A 23676-nucleotide genomic window follows, 5' to 3' on the forward strand; every position below is an offset into this window, starting at 1 on the left:
CCCGCAGCCCATCCCGGACACGAGCCCCATGAAGCGCTCTATCTCCACGCTGACCCCGCAGCGTCCACATCCCATGCACCTCTATGAGTACTCCCTGGAACGCGTGCCCACGGACCAGGTGCATCACCACCACCACCACCGCTGCCACCGGCGGAAAGAGAAGAAGCAGAAGTCCTTGGACAGGACCACACATCAGCTGGCCGATGGGGAAGCTGGTAAGAGCTTTGTGTTAGTCCATAGCAGTCTTTATGTGTCATCTGGGGTCCCTGCTCCACATTTCAGTGTTCTTCTCACGTTGGTGAGCGCCAATTAATATTCTTTCAGTGGCCCAGTCTGGTGAATCTTCTTCCAAGGACAAGAAGCAGGAGCGTGGACGGTCCCAAGAGAGGAAGCAGCACTCTTCCTCCTCTTCAGAAAAGCAGCGCTTCTACTCCTGTGATCGCTATGGCAGCCGGGACCGATCCCAGCCCAAGTCTGCTGATCAGAGCAGGCCCACTTCGCCCAATGGTGGGCCTGAGCAAGGTCCCCACAGACAGGTGAGGAGATGCAGGGTGGGAGGAGAGCCTTTACTTCTGCTAGGAATGTACACTCTCCATGCCCCTCTTAAAATAGAGGAGATGGAAGACTGTGGAAGGCAGAGCTTTAAGGTCCTGCTTATCGTAGGATTGTTTGGATTGAAGGGACACATCATCTAGTTCAAGCCCCTGCTATGGGTGGGGATTTCTTTTGGAAGATCAGGTTGGCCAAAGTCCCATCCAACCTGAATTTGAACACCTCCAGTGCTGGAGCATCCATTTGTACGCTGTAATGCATGACCGTGCAAAAGGCTGGCATCCTCCCTTGGAAATGCTAGGTCACTGAGTGGTGGTGATCCTCCCCATCATCTCCATTAGCGTGCAGAAAGCCTGAGACCTGCCTGTAGCAGAAAGGGTAGAAGTGGAAGAAAAGAAAGGCAAAGATCCAATGTGCAGGCTCTGAAGGACAAGAGTTTGCATCCCAATCATATGAGCACCCAACAGAGCAGAGCAGAACAGGCACTGCTGGCTAGCCCAACCAGCAGCAATTCGATGTTGCCACAGAAGAAAAAGCTACTCATGAGAAATTAAGTCCTGGTCCCAAAAGACCAGATCCTGAAAAGTGAGGGACTTTTAAAACATGCTCCTAGGGCTATTCATGCACTGCCTTGGGAGAAGGTGAACTGAAGTGCTGAAGCATGGACTGCTTCTCTTCTCATGGTTCTTTCCCCCTTTGTAGCTCAGTTTTCTCCCATGCATCCCTGTTAGTAACTGATGGAGCTGCCAGTTTGTTCTTCCATTCCAGTAGTGAGGGTGCAATATTAACGAGCATAACGTGAACACAGTTCTCAGTGTTTTTCTTCAAGAAGCCCTCTTGTTAAAAAGCTAGAGCCCATAAAAAAAGTCCTTTCGTTGTTGTTTCTCAGCAAGTATCTATTTAGGAATAAAACGCGTTCCAATTGAAACTGTCAAAAAAGTCTATCCCAAAATTCTCCCACATAATTCAGTTCTGAGCACAAAAGTGACCCCCAGGGCCAATGTTCACAGCTCTTGGCTGAAGCTGAGAAAAACTTTGCCCCAAAGCAGAGCGCTTTTTGGCCAAATTGTGTTTGCCAACAAACACAGCAGGTTGTGGGGCCGCTCACGGAGTCGCAGAGGTAAGGGCATGTTGGGGTGTGTGTGCTGTGGGTCCTTTCCCCAGGCTCTGTTGGAGCCATCTACCAGTTTGCGTCCTACCAGTGCTCCGGTTGTTTCTGTCCTTACCTACTGCTTGCAGAACTTCAGTTCTCCAACTTTTCCCATCTCCTGTTTAATTATTTCTCAAGAACCTCCTTCCCCTAACTGTGCGTGTCTAAACTCTCTCTTTTTCCTTCTCTTTCCTCTTGTGACTTGTCTCTCCCTCCTGTCGCTTCTCCTTCTGTTTTACACCTGCCTGCCTTTGTGTTCGTCCGGCGTTTCCTTCTTTTTTTTCCTTTCTTCCTTCCTTTTTTTTCTTTTTTCTTTTTTTTTTTCGTTTTGGTTGTTATTTTTTTCATTCGCTCTGTTCCAATTTTGATGTAGGGCAGTGGTTCGGTTAACGGGAGCCCCTTGCTGTCGACATCTGGTGCTAGTACCCCCTGCCGGGGTCGGAGGCAGCTCCCGCAGACCCCCCTGACCCCACGCCCCAGCATCACTTACAAGACCGCCAACTCCTCGCCCGTCCACTTCGGCACGTCGCCGGGCGGCCTCCCGCCCTTCTCCCCGGGCCGCCTGAGCCGCGGGCTGTCTGAGCACAACGCGCTGCTGCGTGGGGACCAGCAGCCGCCCCCAGCCGCGGTTGCCCGCATCGGCTCCGATCCTTACCTGGGCCACCGCGACGCCGCCGACAGCCCGGTGAGCGCAGCGCCCGAGGACACGCTCACCTTCGAGGAAGCCGTGGCCACCAACTCGGGGCGTTCCTCCAGGACTTCTTACGTCTCCTCCTTGACCTCCCAGTCTCACCAAGCACGCCGGGTGCCCAATGGCTACCATTACACGCTGGGGCTCAACACGGGGCCCGGCACTGGCACCAGGGGACGGAGCTACTACCACGAAGCCGACGAGGACGACTGGTGCTAGCGGCACAGCCAAACCCTCGGAGGCGCACACGGGGAAAGTCGATGAGTTTTATCATCTGGAAGGCTGTGCGCTCAGACACGCGGTGCCGGGGGGTGGCCCCTGCTGCCAGAACTGCTCTGCCCCACTCCGAGACCTCCGGAGACATTTGTGCAGCCTCTCTCCTGCCTCTCTCTTCTTTTCATTTTTCCTTCCTTTTTTTTTTTCCACTGAAATGTACCAAGGAAGAAGGCTCCCTCCCAGGGGGCAGCACACCTCTCCCCACCTCCTGCTGCTTTCAGAAACATGCACCAGATGCCCAACCACGAGGTCTGCATGGAGCCATCCCTGTCAGCAGACAAATAGACCACCAATGTTTTTTTGGGATTGGCGCTGTTTGGTGCCAGTTTGTTTGACCAGTTGATTGGTCAGTGGGAGGTTGGGCTACTACTAAGTTATTTATTTTTTTCTCTCCCCATCCTTATCTGGGCAGGAGTCAGGGTTGCAAAAGGGACACCGGCAAACAAAGCTCGACCCCGTGTTTTATCTCATTTCCCGCTAAGAGGGAAGAGATCTACCTAGAGAACTGGGAGAGGAGAAAAAAAAACCCCACAGATCAGAACAAAGGACAGTCCATTGGGACTTGATGTTCAGCCACAGCGACCCTTCCCAGGAACTCGCTGCTTCGCCCCGGACCTCTCACGTGCATCACCACTTCGGGTCCTCCACACCCACCAGAAAGCCACACGAGAGCTCCTTCCTAAGGACTGTTTCCTTGCTGCTGAGACTTTTCTTCCTGTCCCTCTCTCCTGTTGACTGCAACATGCCCTCACTGTTTTGTCTTGTTTACAATATAAGCTTGATTTAGCAAAAAAACAAAAACAAAAAAAAAACCCACAAAAAAAAACTAAACAAAACAAGAAAAAAGGAAAAAAGCGTAGAGTTGAGCAGAAGAAATGCTATTGGTTTTATATCAAGCTATCAGATAGAACTTTAACTTTTCATTGTGTGCATTTTTGTAAATTGTACAGTAAAAAAAAAAAAAAAGAGAGAGAGAAAAAAGGAAAAAAAAAAAATTACTCTTTATGTAGAGAATTAGTCCAATTGTCATTCCAGGTCCCACCGTTTCTACCGAATGCTCCAGTTGTTCACTACTAAGTGCCTAACCTTTGAAATCTTTCACGGCAACAACGACGCAAACTCTTGCTTCGATGCATCGGACGTGGGGGTAGCGGGGCCTGGGGCAGCGCCTGCAGGAGCTGGGGATGGAGCTCCCATGGCGAGCACATTGCCTGGGCTGGGTTGGAAGATGGTAGCGGGGAAGGCAAACACGTTTTTGGGTTGGTTTGGTGATTTTTTTGTTGTTGGGTTGGTTTTCTTTTGTTTTTTTCTTTTTTTTTTTTTTTGGTTTGTTTGTTTTTAATCTGGCTTTCTTTTCTTAAATACAATTTAATTGTTGAGAGCGGGAAGGGTGTAACTGCAGCGGTTGGAACTGGCCTTGTCTCGTTGTCTGGTGTTGTCTCGTTGACAGATGTTTAGGTCCTGTGGGAGAGCTGCAGTGATGCTCCCAGAGGAGCTGCACCTTTCCCATTGCATGTCTAGAGTTGTAGTTGGGCTGCGGGAGCCGCGGCCGTGTCCCGTGGTGCGTCGTTTGTGTTGGGGGCAGATGGAGAGAGACTTGTTTTTAATTGCCTGTCAAGAAGAAAACGAAACAAAAATATCAAAACCTCTAACTCTGATTCTCAGGGATGAGATTTCTGTGTTCTTGCAATGACTTTTACGTTGGACGACTTTTTATTTTGTGCACGTGTGGATTTCTGCACTTTGAGCCTGGGAAGGAGGCGCAGATGACCTGGCAATGGGGAGAAAGCACCAAAAGAAGCGCCTGGGCAGGACCTGGTGTCCGTGGCTTTGGAGAACCTCAGTAGGGCTAATTTGGTGCACGGGAGGCCAGAAGCCAAGCAGTTCCTGGGCGGAAGGTTAAAGCAGGAGGGGTGGGAGGTGCCCGTAGAGCACGTTGCTAAAAGTAACGATAGGAAATGGTTGGACAGTTGAATTACTTCAGAGGATCAACCGAGCCCCAGAACTGTGGAACTTCTCAAGGCAAAGCTTGAACCGGGTGGAGATCCCGGCACGACCTGCTGATAGGTTTGGACACGAGGGTGGTTTTAGGGTGTTGGAGGCTACCAAAACACTCAGGAGGTCTCTGATGCTCTCAGCAAGGTCCTTCTGGGGATCTGTGCTGGGAGCATCCTGCTGTAGGATGGTTCTTCACATCTCCTGTAGCTTTTCTGTTGGAGAATTTCTACCTGTCGCGTTCCGTTGCGTGTTTTTTGTTCCGTTACTGAATGATAATCTCTGGCCGATCTCATCCCTGGATTCTGCTAAAGGAAAACTCCTGTCTCTGTCTCTGTATTTATGTGCACTTTGAATAAAGGAAGTGCGGTAGCCAGAGGTCCTCTATGGGTAATGGCTGTAATTTGCAAACGGAGGGCTATGCAACAAGATGACACGTAAGGAAACACATCCACACCACAGTCAGTGAGACCTTCATCCATTCTGTAGCTTTATCTGCTGGATCTTCCTGTTTCGGGCTTCAGCATGATCGTGACCAAACGTTTTATACATTTTCCTTACACGAAGGCACAAAAAGGCTTTATTTGAAGTTTTAAAGAAAAACGTCACTCTTTTACTCCGAGGAGGAGAGGAGAAAGCAGAACCTCTCCAACACCGCATGCAAACATTGCGCCCACGCCGCAAAGCAGACGAGCCGCCTTGCTGCGCCGAGCAGTTTTGCCTTTCCCCCCCCTCGCCTCGCCCCTTCCTCAGTCATTCTCAACCTCAGCCCCCACGGCCCCACACCGGTTCCCCCTCCGAAGCTCACAGCCCTGCAGGGGTGCGGGATCGCTCCGATTCTTGCACGGAACACAAAGCAGCAGCTCCACTTGTCCGACCCTCCGCCCTCCCCTAGGGGTCGTTGCTTCCAGCGATGGCGGTGACAGAGGAGCCCGACCACGGTTGTCCGTAGAACCTTTTCCCCTCCACCTTTACAGCCTTGTCTCTTCAATGCATACGTCATAACTCCAAGGATCCTCATAGTGAGTTGCCAAACTTGAATTGCACCAATCAGTTTTCTGCATCCAGAACCAGTCTCGTAGTGGCTGTACTTTGAATAAGTAATGTTTGCATGTAAAATATATACATATATACATATATATAAAAAGTATGTGCATGGAAAATGTTTATCTTCGTACTTTTTTGATACGATGTATTCATCAGTTGTTAATTTTTAATTATATTTGATATAAATTGGGGGTTTGTTGCAAAACTTTCTATTTAAAGAAAAGGAAAAAGAAAAAAATGTTGAAAATTATGAAAGATCCAACCATGCAACACAACTGGAATTTCACCCAAAAAAAAAAAAGAAAAAAAAGAGAAAGATTCTGTGATTGCCTAGTTTGCTGCCTGAGTACCATTTATCAGCCAAACTTTGAACTCTGCAGTTGTTTCTACAATTACATTTTGTATGAAGCAAAGTCCTTGAATTCAAATAAAAACTTAGCAAAAAAAAAAAAACAAACCAAAAACCAACCAACCAAACCACGTGACCAAGTCCCAGCCAATGTGTGCAGTGGTGAATGGGAGCCCGCCTGCAGCCGCAGCTCGGCCGTCGCTCCCGGTGGCAGCGTGGGAAGGAAGCTGCATGGAGGGCCCAGGTTTGGGGTGCTGTAAGAAATGGAATGGGTGGTTTTGGTGTTACCTTGGGGCACTGTGAGCATGGAAACCAGCAGTGTGAGGTCTGCTGGTGGCTGGCACGCTGCTGCTACTTAGTGGTGATGGTGCTCGCTGAGAACGCCTTGCACTTCTTGCCCTGAGCAGAAGGCAAACCCAAGGCAAACGCAAGGAAGGAACTTCTCGTTTCTTTTGCTGCCTTATTCACCAGGGCTGAGCACGGTGTGAGTCTCCCTCACTGGGCTCTGCTGCTGTGACCCTTCTGACAGCTCCAAAGACTCCCCAGTGTGGAGTTAAAATAATTATTAGCAGCTGGAGAGCATCCCTGGGGAGGAGCACTGCAGTTTTCAGTGCACTTCAGAGCCCAAGGTCTGGTTTAGGATTTGCTGTTGTTCTTCCTTGCTGTGATGAGGTCCCACCTGGGGTTCCTGTGAAGGGCTGTGTGAGCCCAGGGAAGGTCCTTTTGGTCACCAGGTCAGGATGCAGCACAGGAGGAAGATGGATTGGCTTGAGGTCACTCAGTGAGTTATTGGCAGTGTGGAGCAGAATCACTTCCCTTGGCTGTTGTCTGGGCTGTGCCTGGGTTCCTTAGGAACAGAGGAGCATAAAGAGCAGGATTTTATTTTATTTTTTGAGATAAGCCGAACCCAGGGGTGACGTGGAGATTTCTGAGTGCTCCTGAGCAGCATCCATGGAAAGAGCAGCAACGCCAACCGTGCAGTGCAGCTGCGGGGCTTTGCACGGCTCTGTCCCCCCGAAGGGCACCGCTGCGTTCCAGCGTCGGGATCCATCGCAGCCCTGCAGATCCCATCATTTGGGAGCAACATTTCCCACTCCCCACACCTCGTGCTGCCGTTAGGGGGAAGCATTCTCAGACCTTTCCTACTTCTTAGGGGGGAAAAAAAAAAACAACTTGAAAAGGGCCGATTCGTCTCTCGCCGCTGCTCCTTTGAGGTCGTTCCCCCCACAATATTCACCTTAGGCTGTGGGTGGTGCTGGTGAGTGCCCCAACGGCCCGCAGCACGGTGCACCAACCCCAGACCGCTCGTGGATGTTGCTCCCGTCCTCGGAGCTTTGGGAAGCGCTACTTCCAGAAGTGCCTGATTATAGGAAGGGCGCTTAACGCTTCCCTCCGGCAGATCCCCGGGTATTCAGCCAAAGAGGATGCTTTGATTCCAATGGGAAGTGGGGGACACGAAGGGCAGCGGGGTGCCCGGGGTCAGCAGCAGAGAGCTCAGAGCAAGGACGAGGTCACCTGAGCAGGTTCCTCATGCCTTGGTGTTTAGCTGTGTTCGCGTGCCAACAACCCCAGTTTCATCCCCATCTCCATTTCCTGGGACTGCTCTGAAGGAGTTGGTTGTGCACTGATCCACCTGAAAGCTCCCATGGCAGCGGGGTGCTGCTGCAGGAAGGGAGAGAAGGGCGTTGCATGCAGTACCCCCCATCCCTCCAGAAATCCACTGCAGGACAGAGAGATGCAGCTAGGCCAGAAGGTCAGTGCTGTGCGAATCAACGGGAATCGGCAACACCTGAGAAAGAAAAGCCCAACCCGCATCGCACGTTCTGAACGCAAAGCGAAGGGCTGCTCGAGCGCTCCTGAGCTTTGTGTGCAGATCAGGCAAAGCCACGAGGTGGGAACGGGCGCGGGGAGGAGAGGGAGGCGATCCGGAACACCCAGCAGCCCGCGGTTGCTCAAGAAACCCGTGTGTGCGCACGGCCCCGCTCAGCAAAAGGGGAGGGGGCCACGCGATTCCCCCCGCCCCGTATCATCCGCCCACCCTTCCCCTGCTGGGGGCGGAGGGATGAATGGAGGGAGGGCAGGAAGGTGCCCCTCCTCACCCCCTCCCCTTCTAGCCCCCTCCCCTTATCTCTTCTCCCCCCCTCCTCCTCCGCGGGGGTCCCGGAGCTCGGGGTGGAGCGGGACCGGGTGCGGGGCTGGGACCGGGCGCACGATGCGCTGCGGGGCGCTGGCTCTGGCGCTGCTCTGCGCGCTGCCCCTGGGAGCGGTGGAGCTGGAGCTTCCCGAGACGGGCTCAGGGCTGCAGGCAGGTAGGAGAGAAACCTCTCTGAAAGGTGGGGATGGGATGAGGTGTGGGGGTTTGGGGGAGACTCCCTTAGAGTCGCTCACGGGCGGTAGGGATGCTCGAGGAGGAGGTGTCCGCTAGGATGCACTGTTCAGCCGGCATTGCGGGCGCGGCAGCGCGGTGTGACCATCCCGCAGCCCAGCACCTGGGGGGCCTCTGCTGCTTCGGGGCTGCCCCAGCGCCACATCCCGCACCGCTGCTGGGGCTGGGAAGGGGGCTGCAGGGGAAATGTCTCTCTTGGGCTGCTGCCATTGGGGAGTGGATTTGGACGGGGGGGTCGTCGTATGGCGTGGTCTCGGTGGTAGGGGGATGCTGGGGCGGAGTGAGGTGGGGTCTTTCTGTAGGAGTGGAGCAGTCGGGTCTGTGTGTGACTATTCTGATGTATCCATAATATAATGCATTTGTGCGTGCCATAGTTGAAATCCCTGCATTGGGGCTGCAGCACGCGTCCTCTTCTTCCCCAGTGCCATGAAACGTTTGGGAACTCTGGGTTCCCTCTGTCCTGGTGGCTGCAGGATCAGCTGGCCCTGCCCAGGATGGGGGATGGCAGGGCCCTGGGGGGCAGCGAGGTCCTGGCAACTGGCCTGTAGAACAGGGAGCAGAATTAGTTGCATGGATTGAAACGTAAGCCAAGTTTTGAAGATGAGGCTGGGACGTGTCCCTGGGAGGCGTTGGGCTGTGTGGTGAATGGTGAGGACTCTGATAACAATGTAAAAGAAGACATTGGTTCAGCTGGTGTTTTGTAGGATGGGCATTGCTACACTTGCACTGCACTGACACACGCAGGTCCTGGCATTAGGAGGTGGCCTGGTGGAACACAGCACAAACCCTGCCCCAAATATGGGTGTTAGGCCCGAGCTGGAGCATGCCAGGGGCTGCTGTGTGGCCACATTGCTGGCAATGTGTTTTCAAGAGGGAAAGTGCCATTATCTCAGTGGAGCTTAACTCTGCCTGAACGTTGGCTGGGAAGCACTGAGATGGTGCAGCTCCCAGCCTGGGAACCGAGTGTGAACTGCATTCCAGCAGCTGAAACCAGAGTGAGATCCAAAGGGTGGACAAAGCACTGGAGATTGGAAGTGGAGAAGGAAGCTGGGTGATACAGGGCTGTCTGAGAATGCAACCCAGAAATGAACGTGCACGGTTAATTAAAGCTTAGAGTCACCCAATTAAAATCTGCTTAATTAAGGGATGAGCGGCACGTGAAGAGGCAGCACTTGGCAGTGCTTCTCTCCTGAGGGCTGGTGGGAGTTGTCCTTCAGTCACTGATCCTCCAGGAGATGCGATGCTCTGCAATGTGAATCTGAACAAGTTTGCAAGCCAAAGGGCTTAAAACCCCCCCAGGTCCCAGATCTCACGTCACCTGTGCTTGACTCTCCAGTGCAAGCAGAACTCCTCAGTTCTGCCATTATAGGACATTATCCCCTCCTTTTTGCACCATTCTTTTTAAATCCCACTGCAGTGAGGAAGAGTTTCTAGGGCAGAAGCATGGATTTCCTAGGAGGAGGGCTTTTTGGGACAAGACATGTGATGGGTAGACTGCGTGCTGCAGGTCTATAGAAACTGTATGTAAGGCTGTATAAACTGCTTTGGGGTGTTCAGCCAGATGATGTATGCACTGCACCTGTCATTGCTAGGCTGCAGTGCCTCTCCTGTGTGTGTCAAACATTGCTCAGTGCCTCACAGCCCCCCAGCACACTGCACAGGCTGACATAGCCTCCCTCCTCCCCCTCTGGCCAAGCAGACAGCCTGCTTCTGTATGTTCAGTATGTGCTACGTATATCTGTAGCATCAATCTTTGCTCTCACAAGCCATGTGTGCTCTGGAGAGCTGTGGGGCTGATGCCCAAGCAGGGGATGCTGGTTTGAATTCTGCTCTTGCTGGCTGCAAGTGATTAAGGCTCAGCCTCCCTGCAGCACAGAGGGAGTGTTTGTTCGTTCCTTTGGGTTTGGGTTGGTTTGAGGTTGTGTGGGGAGGAAAGCTTGGGAGATTGCGTCCTGGGAGGGCTGTGTCCCAGCACCCTGTGTGCAGAACAGGCTCTTTGTTTACCCAACCAGCTGGGGAAGCTGGGGCTCCAGGAACTGCATTAACCCTTATCCTGGGGGTCCCTATAGGAAGGAGCACCTGCATTGTATGCTTTGCACATAGAGGAGCGGTGTTCTGAGTGCTGATACAGCACTGGGAGCATTCAATCCTGGGGACCTTCAGCTCCTGGAACCCCACATATCCCCATCCACCCACATCCAGGGGACACAGAACAGGGCTGTGGGTGGATGGGTCGTACAATGGCGGCTTCCATGGTGAGCACCATTTGATTCATCACAGCTGGATTTTAGGAGCGGGTGGCTGCTTCTCCAACTCTTAGTAAAATTACTGTGTGTGTCTGTGTGTGCTTTGCTCCCTATTTTTGAGCAGGCTGGGCTGGCTCCGTGCCCTTCCATCCCCTTGATGAGTGAGCATGGGGCCGTGGCTGCCAGCTGATGGCAAAGGCACTCCTTGTCCCCAGCGTCCCCTCATTGTGCGAGGGATTCATTCAACCTGCAGCCCCTGTGACAGCGCTCTGCTGAAAAGCTTTGGCCGTCAACTGGGAGAAAAGCTGAGACTTAAGCATCCTCCTCCCTGCCTTTCCCACTCCAAGAACTCAAGGGATCAACACTGTGACAAAAGAACACCTTCTGTTTAGCGCACATCAACCTTGACAGCGCGTCTCAGTCCCACGCTGCTGGTAATTAGTGCTGTGCTAATTACTGTCTCGAGCTTTGCCCGGTTCTGCTGTGCCCACTGCTGGGGATGCAGCGCTCATGGAGCTGTGAGGGGGGTTCTGCAATGGGATTTCTGGCTGGGGAAGGCCATGGGGCTGCACACAGAGCCCTGGTTCTCCAGGCTTCTCTTTGGGCCTGGTGTCCTTGGTGACAAAGGAGAATCTTCACTTTCTGTTTGGAGATGTTTGGTTCAGCTCCACGCTGTGGGGTTCCTCGCCCCAGCAACATGGTGAAGGACTTTTGGTCTTCTCTCCAAAATAATCATCCCAGGACTTGGGAGGAGGAGGCTGTACGGTCTTTGTGATGGAGAGGTTCTTTTATAGAGGTGTAAAATGGGATTTTTTAGTGTAGTCACGGTCTTTGTAAATGAGTTCATCATTTGAAAGCTGGAAGTGGTTGGTAAATGAGTTGGTGAATGAGCTGGCAAACAATGGGAGATATGTTGGAAGTGAATCTAGCCCCAGACATCAGAGCTAATCCACAGCGTCTCCTCCATGTCTTCCTGGTCTCTTTCCAACACAGAAATGCTGTTTCATCAGTTGAGATGCTGAAACTGCGCACAGTTATAAAACTTATAAAAAGTGCCTTAAGTTCTCCACAGAGGAAAGTGAACCAAAGCATTCCTCTTCAGGCCAACCCCAGGCAGGCTGCTCCCAGCCCGGGAAGGCTGCACTGCAGCCCATGGCGTTACACGGCCGCCCTATGTTTGTGTCACCCCACTGTCACCTCCAGGTCCAGGCAGGGAGCAGCTCTGTCCACCCCAGGGCTGAATGTGACCCCACAAGATGAACGCTGAGATCCCTCCAGGTGAAACACGGCGATCCATCGCCACAGACCTCTTCCAATGTCTTTCATCTGGGAGGAACGTCAAGATCTCCTATTTTGGATCCCAAATGTCTCAGCAAGCCATCTGGCTATTTTTAAAGCATTGCTTTTGCTGCCAGCAGGTTTTCTCTGCTCTGAGGAAAGACGGATGGCGCCGAGGCGTTTCGGTGCCTGATCATTGCGGGGCATTGAGGCGCGGGTGGAGGTAGTGATGTTGCTCCTGGGGTGGGATTTCTTGTGCTCGTTGAGGTTACTGGGCATTGGGATCCCATCCAGGCTGGGTTGGGTGAGCTCTGAGTGGGTGGCAGAGGTTGCTCTTGTAATCATAGCATCGTTAAGGTTGAAAAGACGTCTAAGATCATGAGGTCTAACTAAAAGAGAGGAAGTTCAGAGCTGGAAATAAGAAGGAAGTCTTTTACACTCAGGGCAGTGAGGCACTGCACAGGTTGCACAGAGAGCTGGTGGTGCCCCATCCCTGCAGACAGCCAAGGTCAGGCTGTTGGGGCTCTGAGCACTGCTGGAGCTGTGGGTGTCCCTGTGCACTGCAGGGAGTGGGACCTGATGGCCTTTACGGGTTCCTCTACAATTTTATGATACCACAAAGACCTCTCAAAGCCCTTTGGAGTCCCATTGTGTACTGGCTCTGAGCTGTGAGATCTCTTTGCAAGACAGCGTGCAGCCAGCAGATGATGCTCCATCAGCTCTCCTCTTTCTCTTATTTTAACCTGCTAGACATGATATTCTGAAGCAATGTTGTTCTTTCACCAGTTTGCTCTGTCTCATGCTCATGTACTCCCTTCCCTACCCCTAGAAGTGCCAACACTTTCCCAATATAGCATCAGCAGAGCCCTGGATGGGGATGGAGGGAGGTGTTAGTTCATGAGCATGGCCAGCAGCTGTGAGGAATGCCACACTGGTCCTCTGCATGGGCCCTGGATCTGGAATTCATGATGCATATGGGAAATAGCTTCAGCTGGAATTTGAAATTTCTATTTTTCTCCCAAGTATGTACTTCAAAATGAATGGCTGAGATGAATTTTTCCTTAAAAAGGAAGGTGGGAAGGCAGCCACTGGGAGCCCTGCAGCCAGAAGAACGTTGGTGCAATGTGGGTTAGCAATGCCCACAGAGATCAGTTCGAGGTCAGCCAAAATACATTTCGTCCCCCCATTTCAAACCCTGAAGCAGAGCTGGTTTTCACCCCTGTCATCTCCAGGCTGGCGCTTCACATTTGGCATCTCTGGCTCCTGGCAGCAAAGGGACACCATCCTGACATCCATCCTTGTGACAGAGCTGGAAAACGTGGATGAGGAAGGAAGCTGCCCAGTTTTCAGGGGCAGTCGCTGCTGGGGCTTTGTCTGCCTTCCTGCCCTCGTCCCTTAGGGCTGTGATTTCGATGGCAGCTTCCAGTGTGGTGCAGGCACTGCAGTGCTACCCACACTTTGCAGGATAAGCCCTTAAGCTGCTGAACTCACTTTAAGCAATCCTCTCTTCGTTTGGGTCTTTCTAACAAGTGGATCAGGCGCCTGCCTGCCCTAAGCAGTGCTCTGAATCCATATTAATGGTTTCATTATAATGCCTCGCTCGTGCCTTTGCTCTCCAAGTGAATTGACTTTTGGGAATCCTACACCTTGCAGTGAAAGTGCCGTTCATTTTCTTCCACAGCTCGGCTGGGTTTAACTGTAACCTCCCATGTATGCTTATGCTGACTGTATATACTACTTCATTTGCTTAATTTTGGCCTCCCTCATGGCTTAGGCTGTTGCAGAGCCGGACCCTGATCCAAACCCTGCAGCCCTCCTGGAGGCACGAAGTGATGCCCAGAGCTTCTCCATCCTGGCAGCCTCCTCTGTGGCCATGGGACCTCCGTGTCGTGCAGTTTCCTGCCTCCCTCGAGCCAAACATGTGCAGACACAGCCATGGATCCCACCCTGCATGTTTAACACACCCAGGCTGGTATTTCCGCCGTCTCCCTCTCCCCCTGCACGGCCCCTTCACAGCGTCAGCCTTTGCTGTGACCTTGACCTCCAAACCTCCCAAACATGGAGCATCTGGCACACAGCTGGCCCTGCTGGTGCTTTTGGGATCTGTCTGGTAGGGGGAGACCCTGAATTTGGAGGTGGCCCCAAGGGGATGGATGCCTCGTGCATCCTATCACAGTGTTCAGGAAAGGATTCCTCCAGAGAAAAGGCCTGGTGGTTGTGCTGGAAGTCATCAAGGATTTGACTCTCATAGGGTGAGGAGGGCTCCAAACTGACTCCAGCTGTTAGGAGTGAGACAGATCTCTGATGTGCTCCTGGCTCCCAGCCAGGGAGCTCAACAGCAGCTCTTTTAGAGCAATTTGGAAAGGGGAATCAGCTCGTAGCGGTTAATTGTCTCCCGATGCTGCCAGCAGCCATGCTGCTGTGTGCTCTGAGCCCCAGTCCAACCCAATGGCATGACCCTCTCCTACCAACATGTGAGATGGGAGGAAGAAGTTGCCCCTCTTTCTTGGCTGGATATATGGATGATCTGTCCCTCTGCAGGGACATGCAGGCCCTGAGCTTCTCTTAAGAGCTTCTCTTTCAGATTACAGAATCACCAAGGTTGTGTTTTCCATGCTTTTCTCTACAGCTGTGAGACTCAGGAAGGCAAACTAAAGGGAGACCCAGAGCTCTTCATGAGTCTGGTAGCTGAACATCAACTTATTGTCGGTGCCATAAAGTTCTGTTGTCTACCAAGAACAGATCTCCAGAGCAAAGCAGAATGTCAAAGGCCCTGCATCTACATTGGGCAAGTTTTGCATTTTCACAGAATCATAGAATGGCCGGGGTTGAAAAGGACCACAGTGATCATCTAATTCCAACCCCCTGCTATGTGCAGGGTCACCAACCAGCAGACCAGGCTGCCCAGAGCCATCCAACCCAGCCTTGAATGCCTGCAGGAATGGGGCATCCACAACCTCATTGGGCGACCTGTGCCAGTGCCTCACCACCCTTTTTCTTCTTTGAATTCCAACGCACAGGATGTTCATAGCATTACGTGTCCTCCAGAGTTCTTTTTTCTGTCTTAGTGTCATCACTAATTCACCTGTTTGTGTGATCAGGAGATTTACTGGGGAAGCCCTTCTCCAGTACCATTGCATGTGCTGGAGGCATTGTGCTGCACGTGTGCCTGCAGGTGGCCCCAGTAGCAATGACTGGAGAGAAGAGTGGGCTCTTGAAATGTAGAAATAGGGAACTTTAGAAAGAAGAGGCCTTTGAACCTGATTTTCACACGTTTCATAGCAGTGTTCTGGTCTGGGTGACATGGCAGAAGGTGAAAGGCTCCAATGGTTCACGTACCTGAGATTTGGCCCTCTGTGTTTCAGATTTTATGTTGAGTGCCTTTAACTGTATTTGGGGCTGAGCTGACTCCTCACAGCACTTGTTTTGCTGGAGGTTTGTTGGGAGAGGCACAGCAGCTCAAGCCAAGTCAAACTTTTACATGATTTTCACTTTGCTTCACTTCCAAGCTATTAAAAAAAAAAAAAATCAGAAGAAGGTTCTTCACATAGCTCTGACAGAGCACTGAAATGCATTACAAAGGCTGGAAGCACTGCTGCGAGCCCAGCATGAGCAATTGCTGCAGCAACTTCCAGGACGTGTCATCTGCTCGCTGAAAGCACGCTCACCCCGTTAGCAGGGGGCTGTTTGCAGCAATTCACACGTTGCTCTGCAGATAAATCCAGCAGGAACGGCTGGAGTTAGACAGGAAAATGATGTGCTCTGCCCTTAGGAGAGCCAGGTGCAGAGAGAGAGCATCCAGTGGTGTCTGCAGCACCTCAGCAATGAAGTTGTTCTGCCTCTGTTGGGTTGCTCTTTCTTAGGGCCTGGGGAGCTCCCTGTTGAGGTGTGGGGAGGGATTTGGACACCAGTGGGAGCTCTGCTCCTCGGTTCCTCTTCTCACTTATAGGATCACGGGATGGTTGGCGTTGGAAGGGAACGTTAAAGGCCATCTGGTCCAAGTCCCTGCAATGAACACCCACAGCTCTGTCAGGTGGCAGGCAGTTGGATGGACGTCCCACTTAGGAAGCTGGGGAGATGCCAGTCTGGGTTAGAGGAGAAGTGGGCTTTGGGCTAAAGGAGCTCTGGTGCATTCCAACCCATACGTGTCTAAAAGGGTGGTGATTTGGGTGGTCCTCATCATGAGAGTCCAATTCTAGACTGTGTCGTACCAGAAGAGATCTGCAAGTGGAACAGAGCTGCAGTGAAGTGTTTGCTCTAGGGGTTCTCAAATGAGATGTGATACACTAAAAGAGAAGACAGGTCTGCACAGAGGAAAAATATGCTTGGGATGTTGGTTGCTCTCCCCCAGGTAAATAACAGTGATGTTGAGGGAGGGTAGGTTTGGGGATTTGCCTCGGTGGGCTTTGGTGGACCCAAAATGGGGCTTCTGGTGGAAGTTTTGTGTGCTTTGGAAAGGAAAGTTTTTGTTTTCTTTTTTTCTTTTTTGAACTGCGCTGATATCTCAGGTTTAAACACAAAGTCTCCCTTTCACTGTCAAAGCTGCTGCCAATGACTGAGATTGCACAGAGTATAAAAGAAACCAAAACATGAAAGGGGTGAATCGCCCACAGAGACGAAGCCCCGCATGAGGCTGACTCAAAATGACTCAGCCTTTTATTTTTTTACAGCAAGATCAGGGAAGTTTTCTGTGTGACTTCTTCCCAGCAATTCCATTCAACCCTGAGGCCGACCCCTCATCTGATGAGCAGTGAAAGGTCGATATCTGAAATCTGCAGAGCCCCTTTGGTCTGGGTTATGGCCACCTCGAGCCGTGGTCAGGCTCAGAACCTCAGACAGCCGCAGTGGATGGGAGAGCCATGATGGATAAGGGCACTCAGCACAGTTTGGGGCATGCTTGGATAGCATGCATGCATTGCCATTCCCCAGCTGGAGCTTGGCCATGAGCCTTAAAGGCACCCACAGGTTCCAAAAGTACCAATGGGGATTGCAGAAGGGAGCGTAAAGAATTTGGAGGAGCATTTGAGAGTTTGGTAAAGATTGAAACCTCAACAATTCAACGGTTTGCACAGGAAAATTGGCAGCCGTGGGTGTGGAATGAATCACAAATGTGCACATGTTTTGCCCGAGGTGAAAAGCAGAGCGCTTTTTGGCTGTGAAATATCAGCTTGTTAGCCTGGAAGTGCTCCTTTTCTGTAATTTCTTTTTTCCCTTTTTTTCTTTCTCTCTGTATTGCTGTGAGCAATGTTGCAGGAAGCACGGTGGAAGGGCTGCCCCTGTTTGCCCAGCACCCCTTTTCTTCCTCTCCCTTTTCTGAAGATGCCCCAGGCCAGAGGACAAACAGGGCCAGGAACACTTGTCCCCATCAAATGAAGGTCAAGAGCCTGGCACTTTGCAGGGAAGCTCCAAAAGTGAATAACTGCAGCCTGACGTGGCCATGTCTCAGCAGAGGTGAGCCATGTGCTGACCTGCAGCCATCCTTTTCAAGGGGAAAATTGGCTGTGCTGAACGAAGACGTGGCTGGGAACATCTCCCCGTGCTAGGACAGGTTTGGACAGATGCAGCACCTTCGCCAGATGTTTGTGCAACAGCAGATCTCCCATGTTAGACCCCATGCAGGTGGGATCTGTCTTCTCTGCCTTGGTCCCCTGCAAGCTCCAGCTTTTTTGGTCAGTTTGCTGGGAAGACCTTGCAGCTGCTTCCCCAGCCTCACTTGTCACCGTTGGAACTGTGAATCCTCATCAGCTGAAATGTGTCTGAGCGTGACTGTGTGTGGTGGGGCTGCAGGGATTGCACAGCGTGAGGGCATGGGCTGCCCAGGGTGGGCATGGATCCCTGATCTGGATCCGTGGCGGGGAGGTGGCAGTGCCCTGAGCCAAGCCTTTGCAGTTGCAAATCTGATCGCATCCCAGTGAAGTCATTGGCTCTTATCACAGTTGGAAAATTGTGTTATCCCCCTCCATTGCCTTTTTCAGCTGCCTTCTGGTTCCTTGATAAAGCACATTGGGCTGAGTACTGAGAGCCCTAGCAAAGAGAACGATGACCATGGCCTGCAGAGTGGGATGCTCGAGCACTGGGTTCTTTAATGAGTGGATGTCCTTTCTCCATCTGGCTAAAGAAGCACAAGTGCCACTACTGCTGTCTAAAAAGTTGATGACGTGCACAAGGAGAGTTAGTACCTCATTGCTGCCCATCAGGCACACCTGGTGGAGCACACAAATGATGAAGGCCAAGGAAAAAGGCTTTCAGGGCACCTTTGGTTGCATGGAAGTTGCCCCTTCCATCAGAGAGCTGCCTGCTCTTCTCCAGCCCTGCTGAAGGCTCCTGCACCTTGCATCTGCTGGAAGCAGTCTGAGGGGAACATCAACCAGGTTAGAATGAATGTGTCTGATATTTTATTTGCTGTTTTGGGTTGCAGTGAAGAAGATAGCCATCGGTTTGGCCAAGGCAAGGACTGAACAGTGGGGCTGTTGGGGTTAAAAGCTGCAACGTTGACTGGGGTGCAAATGGGGTCTGGAGAGAGCGGAGAGCACAGGCATGGGAGAAGATGACAAAGATCTTGTAAGAATTTCTCTGTATCTGAATTAGTTTGGAAAAATGAGAACCCCTCTTTGGATAGGGTTTGCATATGTGCATATGTTGCCCTTATTGCAGCAGGTGTGTTCTTGTGCTGTGGATAACACCATCCCTACTCCCGTGTCAGACTGTGCAACACTTGTTAGTGCAGGCTGCTTAAGATAAACTTTACCAGAGCCCTCTATTCATGCTAGCTGTGCAGATTTGCTCTTGTTCCCTCCTGCTGCTACCTCTACCAGAATGGAGCAGCTTTTGGTACCACAGTCTGTCCCAACAGGGCAGCACAGTGCCGGGACTCACAGCCCCAGGGCTGGGTGCACAAAGCAGCTTTCAGAACAGTGCTGTTCCTTTCTTGCAGGTCTCTGTTCTTTGATTAGAACCTGGAGAACTAGAGTGGCAGGGATCGGATCCAACGCGCGCTCCATGGCGGTGTGACAGATGGCTGCTGGCACGAGATCAGACCCTTCCTGCTGCCTTTCGGCAGTGACTAACAGCTGGGTGTGCCGCCTCGGGTCTGCCGTGCCTTGCACATCTCCAGTGTTCTCAGGTTGAAGGTTCAGTTTCGGCCTTGGATGACGTTACTTGGAAGTTTAAAAGCGCTGTTAGATTGAACTTAATGAACTGTTTCATCGCCGATGGAAGGAGCAGGGGAGTTGAAGGCCAGGATCTTCTTCGCCTTTGTTGAAAGGAGGAATTCCCAGCCTGGGCCTAGATGCACTGATTTTGATATTCTCAGGTTGTTATCTCTTCCAAATGCTTATGCCTGCAGCAGAGGATAACACGAGCCTGACTGCTCCCCTTGCTGCTCGAGACACTTTCAACACTGTTGAAATAATAGCTCAGGTTGATCTCTGCCAGGCTTTCCAATAACTATCCTGGCGCACTGGAAAGTTAGGCTGAAGTTGCTTGTGAAGATCAACTTCTAATGGAGAAGAAGGGGAAGGAGGCATTCCAAAAACAGGTGCTACCCGTCGAATTGCTGCTTCCACCTCAAACTCTGCAATTGCATTTCCTTGTGCAAGAGAAGATCTCCACCATCATTGCTTCTCTGCAGTGTGTGTATTCACACCTCCCAGCTCTATAAAACAGAGGGAGATCTTTAGGACATGAGTCCCTGGAGGGCAATAGTTTCATAGAATCATAGAATGGCCTGGGTTGCAAAGGAGCACAATGCTCATCCAGCTCCAAGCCCCTGCTGTGTGCAGGTCACCAACACCAGACCAGGCTGCCCAGAGCCACATCCAGCCTGGCCTTGAATGCCTGCAGGGATGGGGCATCCACAGCCTCCTTGGGCAAGAACACAACCTCCTAGTTTGCAGAACTCGTTACTTTACTTTGGCAATGAAGCAACAAAGAGAAGCTTATTTACGAGCAGCAGCGAGGGCCGACGTTTTTGGGACTTGTCCCCACTTGCTGTCACACAAGTTTTACTAGAATGTGTTTTACATCTTTTCAAATTAATCCCACCGAATTCTCTGTGTAAATGCTGTAGACTGCTCATATCTGGTTTATGCTGACTCACTGCAATTCGGTAATTAAGTTTAATTGCTGTAAGTTAGACCTGTACTGATTGAGGGATGGCTGTGAGGGGATTTGCACAGGTTTAAATGCAAGCCATTTAAAAATCTCCTTCCAGCTAAAGCTATTAAGCCCCGACTGTAGATAAAACACCAGTTGCACAGTGTTTATTGGGAAGGATACATAGAGAACAAGGTGTGCAGGGTTGGGGTAAATTGTAGCAGCCCAGGGCAATTTCCTAGAGACCAGGAGCTTCACTTTGAGGTCAGCACTCAGGAAGGAGATGGTTGAGGAGCTGTATGAGATGGAGTTGTAGAATCACAGGATAACTTGTGTTGGAAGGCAACCTACAGCCCCCTGCCCCAACCTGTGCTGTGAGCTGGTTGCCCCCCACCAGATCAGGCTGCTCAGGGCCCCATCCAGCCCAGCCTCCTTTCCCTTGTGGCCAGTGTGTCCTCACTCAGGGTCACCCCGTGCTCCCAGCAGCCCTTCCTCCTCCCCAGGCGCTGTCCCCAGAAGCCCCATCCCTCTGCAGACCCCAACACAAAGCAGCAGCAGCGTGCAATGTGTTGGATGCCCGCCCATGCTCAGCTTTTCCTGTCTGAACAATGTGTGCAGCAGGCTTTTCTTCCGAGAAGGTTTCGCTTCCCTGATGTTTTCTGTCCTCTCCATAGGTGGTTAGAGGCATTCACTCCTCCCGGGAGCAACGTGCTCTTTCTTTCTCTTCCTGCCTTGGCTCTGTCCCCTCCAACTTGCAGCCACTGAGTCACAATCGAATTCTCTTTGCTCTCCAGAGCAGGGAGGGGAAGGTTTAAGTCTTGTTGCATAACCTTCTCAGTGGACACACACCACCCTCAGCTTGAACCTTTCTCCTGTGTCTTCTGTTGCACTTAAAAAGAAAGCAAATAGCATACTGGAAATGGTAGAAAACCAGAATGGATGGCTGCTCTGGATGTTTTTAATAGTACAAATAATGCTAGGGTAGAGAGAGATAGGAAGAGCTACCAAAGGGCTGGCATCCTGTGGATGCAATACTGTGGAGGTGTCCTTGTCCACCCACAGTGGGCAGTCAGCAGGCAAGTCAAAACAAATGCAAAGATGCCCTTCTGGCTGTATTGCTTCATTGGTTGGGTTGGTTTGTGGTGTTTTTTTTTTTCCCTCTTGCTATAGCACTCTGTGTTTCACAAGGTCAACTATACGTGGGTTTTTAGGAAGTAAAGGGCACCGATGCCTCTGTGTGTGGACATGGGAGCTCTGTATGGCACTGGAACCAAGTAGGAAGGTGAGAGCTCAGCACAGCCCAGCAGTGTGTGTGCAGTGCACAGCCCCGCTCAGGTCACAGCTCCAGCACAAGCAGTTTGCTCTGAAGAGCAAAACAGAAATGCCAAACAGTGCAGGAGCACTGAGAGGGCCACCTGGCTTCGAGCCCTTGGTTGAGGGCTGTGCATGTGCCAAGGTGGTGGTGGTGAGAGAGGCCAGGAAAGCCTTGCCCTGGCACAAACGCCTCTTCTTCCATCATTTAATGCATCACTTCCATTTCCATTTAATTTTATTATTAAGTTTCAGTGGTGGTGTGCAAGTTTCTCCGACTCAGAGTTTGGAAAGGCTGCAGAAGCACACAGACTATGAGCCTACGCAGACTTTTAGTGCAGTATTTCCATAAGGCACTCAGAAACTGGAAAGAAGATCCAGAGGACTGCAGGCCTCATCCAGCCCTGTCACTTCACATCCCAAGCAGCAGTGCACGTCCTGAGGAAGTGATTGACTCTGACAGATCCTAAGATGTGTTCTCCCAGGGCTCCAATTATGTTTTCCAACATTTAGCATCATCTCTTTTTCCCCTCATTCCTCCTCCTTGAGGAGAACTTCAGACTGAGCAGAAGCTCTGTGTGTGTGCAGATGGGCCAAGAAGGGATGGGTGTTATAATTTCAGCCACCTGTACTGAAGCACTGGGGATGGGATGGGATGGGATGGGATGGGATGGGATGGGATGGGATGGGATGGGACAGAAGGGGTCCTGAGAGCACCGATGGGCCCTAATGACCCCAAGCAGCCTCACCTGGGACCTACATCCACAGCCTCTGCCCCATTTAAGAGCAGTGCTGGTAAAGCAGAGGGTGCTTTCATCTTGCTCATCTTCCAGTCCTTCCTGAAGCTTTGCCTTGGTGTTTTCCCCGTGTTCTTTAATAGATCAAAGTGTGCTCTGGGTTTCTTGCTCCTCCTTTTGTTCTTGGGGGTTTTTAGCTGTCTGGGAGCAAAAGAACAAGAAAAGCCCTGTGTTGAAGACAGGAGCTTACAGTGGATACAGGTGCATTGGGAAAGTCTGTGATACCAACCAGTGCTGGGGTGCATGCAGGCTTTGTCTCCTCACCTTGCCATACTAGGTATGCTCGTGCTTAATGTTGGGGATGGAATTTGTTTATAACTTCTTAGAGAGTTTTCACGTGCTTCTTTTCAGGTGGTTTCATTTTGTAGCAGGGATGTGTACTTTTCTGGAGGTTTACCATTCAGCTTTGTAACCATTACTTAAAGTGCACTCGTGTTCATATGAAGGCAGGGAAAGTGATGCTGGTCCTGGGCATGCCTCTGGGCTGTGCTGTGTAATCCAGGGAGTGTAATGCCAAGAGAGAGAAACAAGCCTGCTCTGAAACACGGGGCAAATCCATGACATTCAAGCAGAAACCCTGCAGTGCCGGGGTGGGAGTGACCCCAGGTTAGTCCTGGGGAGAAGCTGCAAACAGAGGCTTTGGTGCTGAGGCTTTGCTGCTTTTTATTTAGGAAGGCACGTGCTTCACTTCTCCCTGTGTGTTTTTGTGGAATGTGGTTAACATCATCACATGCTCAAGTCACGCGTTAAGCCCATGCCCTCCCTGGGAAAGCTTGCATTTAACCATGCTATTTATTGTAGTGAATCCTCAGCTGTGGTATGTATGGGGCAGCCATTCACCTAACAGCATCCCTTGCTTTCAACTCTGATCTGCAAGGTCAGACCTGGGATGGAGCACACAGCACACATGGGGAGGAATGGGAAAGGAGCAATATTCCCATTCTTTTTTTCCTCTCTCAGCTGTGTTTGATCCCAGGTTAATTCCCAGCACTACACGCATGCACCACGTTTGGCACAGATGAGCTCTGCAGATCTGGCACCACTTTGGGGTCCGTAGCTACTGTCTCCATGGAGCTCAGCCCTGCACTCTTGCTGATGTGAAGATGCTGTGGTGTTCCCAACTTCTCAGCTGCTGGGAAATGGATCTGTGTGATGCACAGCAGAGCATAGCTCTTGAAATATCAGCAGACTGTGCTTTGGGCAGAGGGTGCTCTGCAGTTTGGCCAGTGCATCTGCCTTTCTAGGGGATGCAGTTGCATAATTTCTCTCCCTGGTACAATTCTGTATTGCAAGTGGGCAAACTTCAACAAAGAAACTTGGGAAAGGACTGAGCAGCTTTTCGGCTGAGCTGGGACCTGTGTTTTAGGACACGTGTGTCCCATGCTCTGCTTCACAGCGCTCAGCTCTACTTTCATAATGGTGCTGCTGGGGTGGGAATGGCCCTCTGTGGTTTTGGGGCACTGCTCTCAGAAGGCACTTCCCATTTCAGACATCACCTGGCTGC

General features: G+C 51.4%; 2 protein-coding genes across 14 annotated transcripts in view; both read left to right on the plus strand.

Moving 5' to 3' along the window:
• Window positions 1–5042, plus strand: part of CACNA1B (calcium voltage-gated channel subunit alpha1 B) — a 264962-nt gene extending 259920 nt beyond the window's left edge. For 12 of the 13 annotated variants that reach the window (XM_048966416.1, XM_048966420.1, XM_048966419.1 and 9 more), the window contains 3 exons: window positions 8–215; window positions 325–536; window positions 2076–5042. In XM_048966416.1, coding sequence (XP_048822373.1) covers window positions 8–215; window positions 325–536; window positions 2076–2612 — 957 coding nt within the window. In that variant the 3' untranslated portion in view covers window positions 2613–5042. The remainder of the gene's footprint in view (window positions 1–7; window positions 216–324; window positions 537–2075) is intronic. The other variant, XM_048966427.1, reaches the window with a different exon arrangement.
• Window positions 5043–5159: 117 nt separating this feature from the next.
• COL27A1 (collagen type XXVII alpha 1 chain) overlaps window positions 5160–23676 on the plus strand; it is a 45482-nt gene continuing 26965 nt past the window's right edge. The window contains exon 1 of the mRNA XM_048966445.1: window positions 5160–8369. Coding sequence (XP_048822402.1) covers window positions 7706–8369 — 664 coding nt within the window. The 5' untranslated portion in view covers window positions 5160–7705. The remainder of the gene's footprint in view (window positions 8370–23676) is intronic.

This window comes from Lagopus muta, chromosome 19 (assembly GCF_023343835.1).
Source record: "Lagopus muta isolate bLagMut1 chromosome 19, bLagMut1 primary, whole genome shotgun sequence".
NCBI lineage: Eukaryota > Metazoa > Chordata > Aves > Galliformes > Phasianidae > Lagopus > Lagopus muta.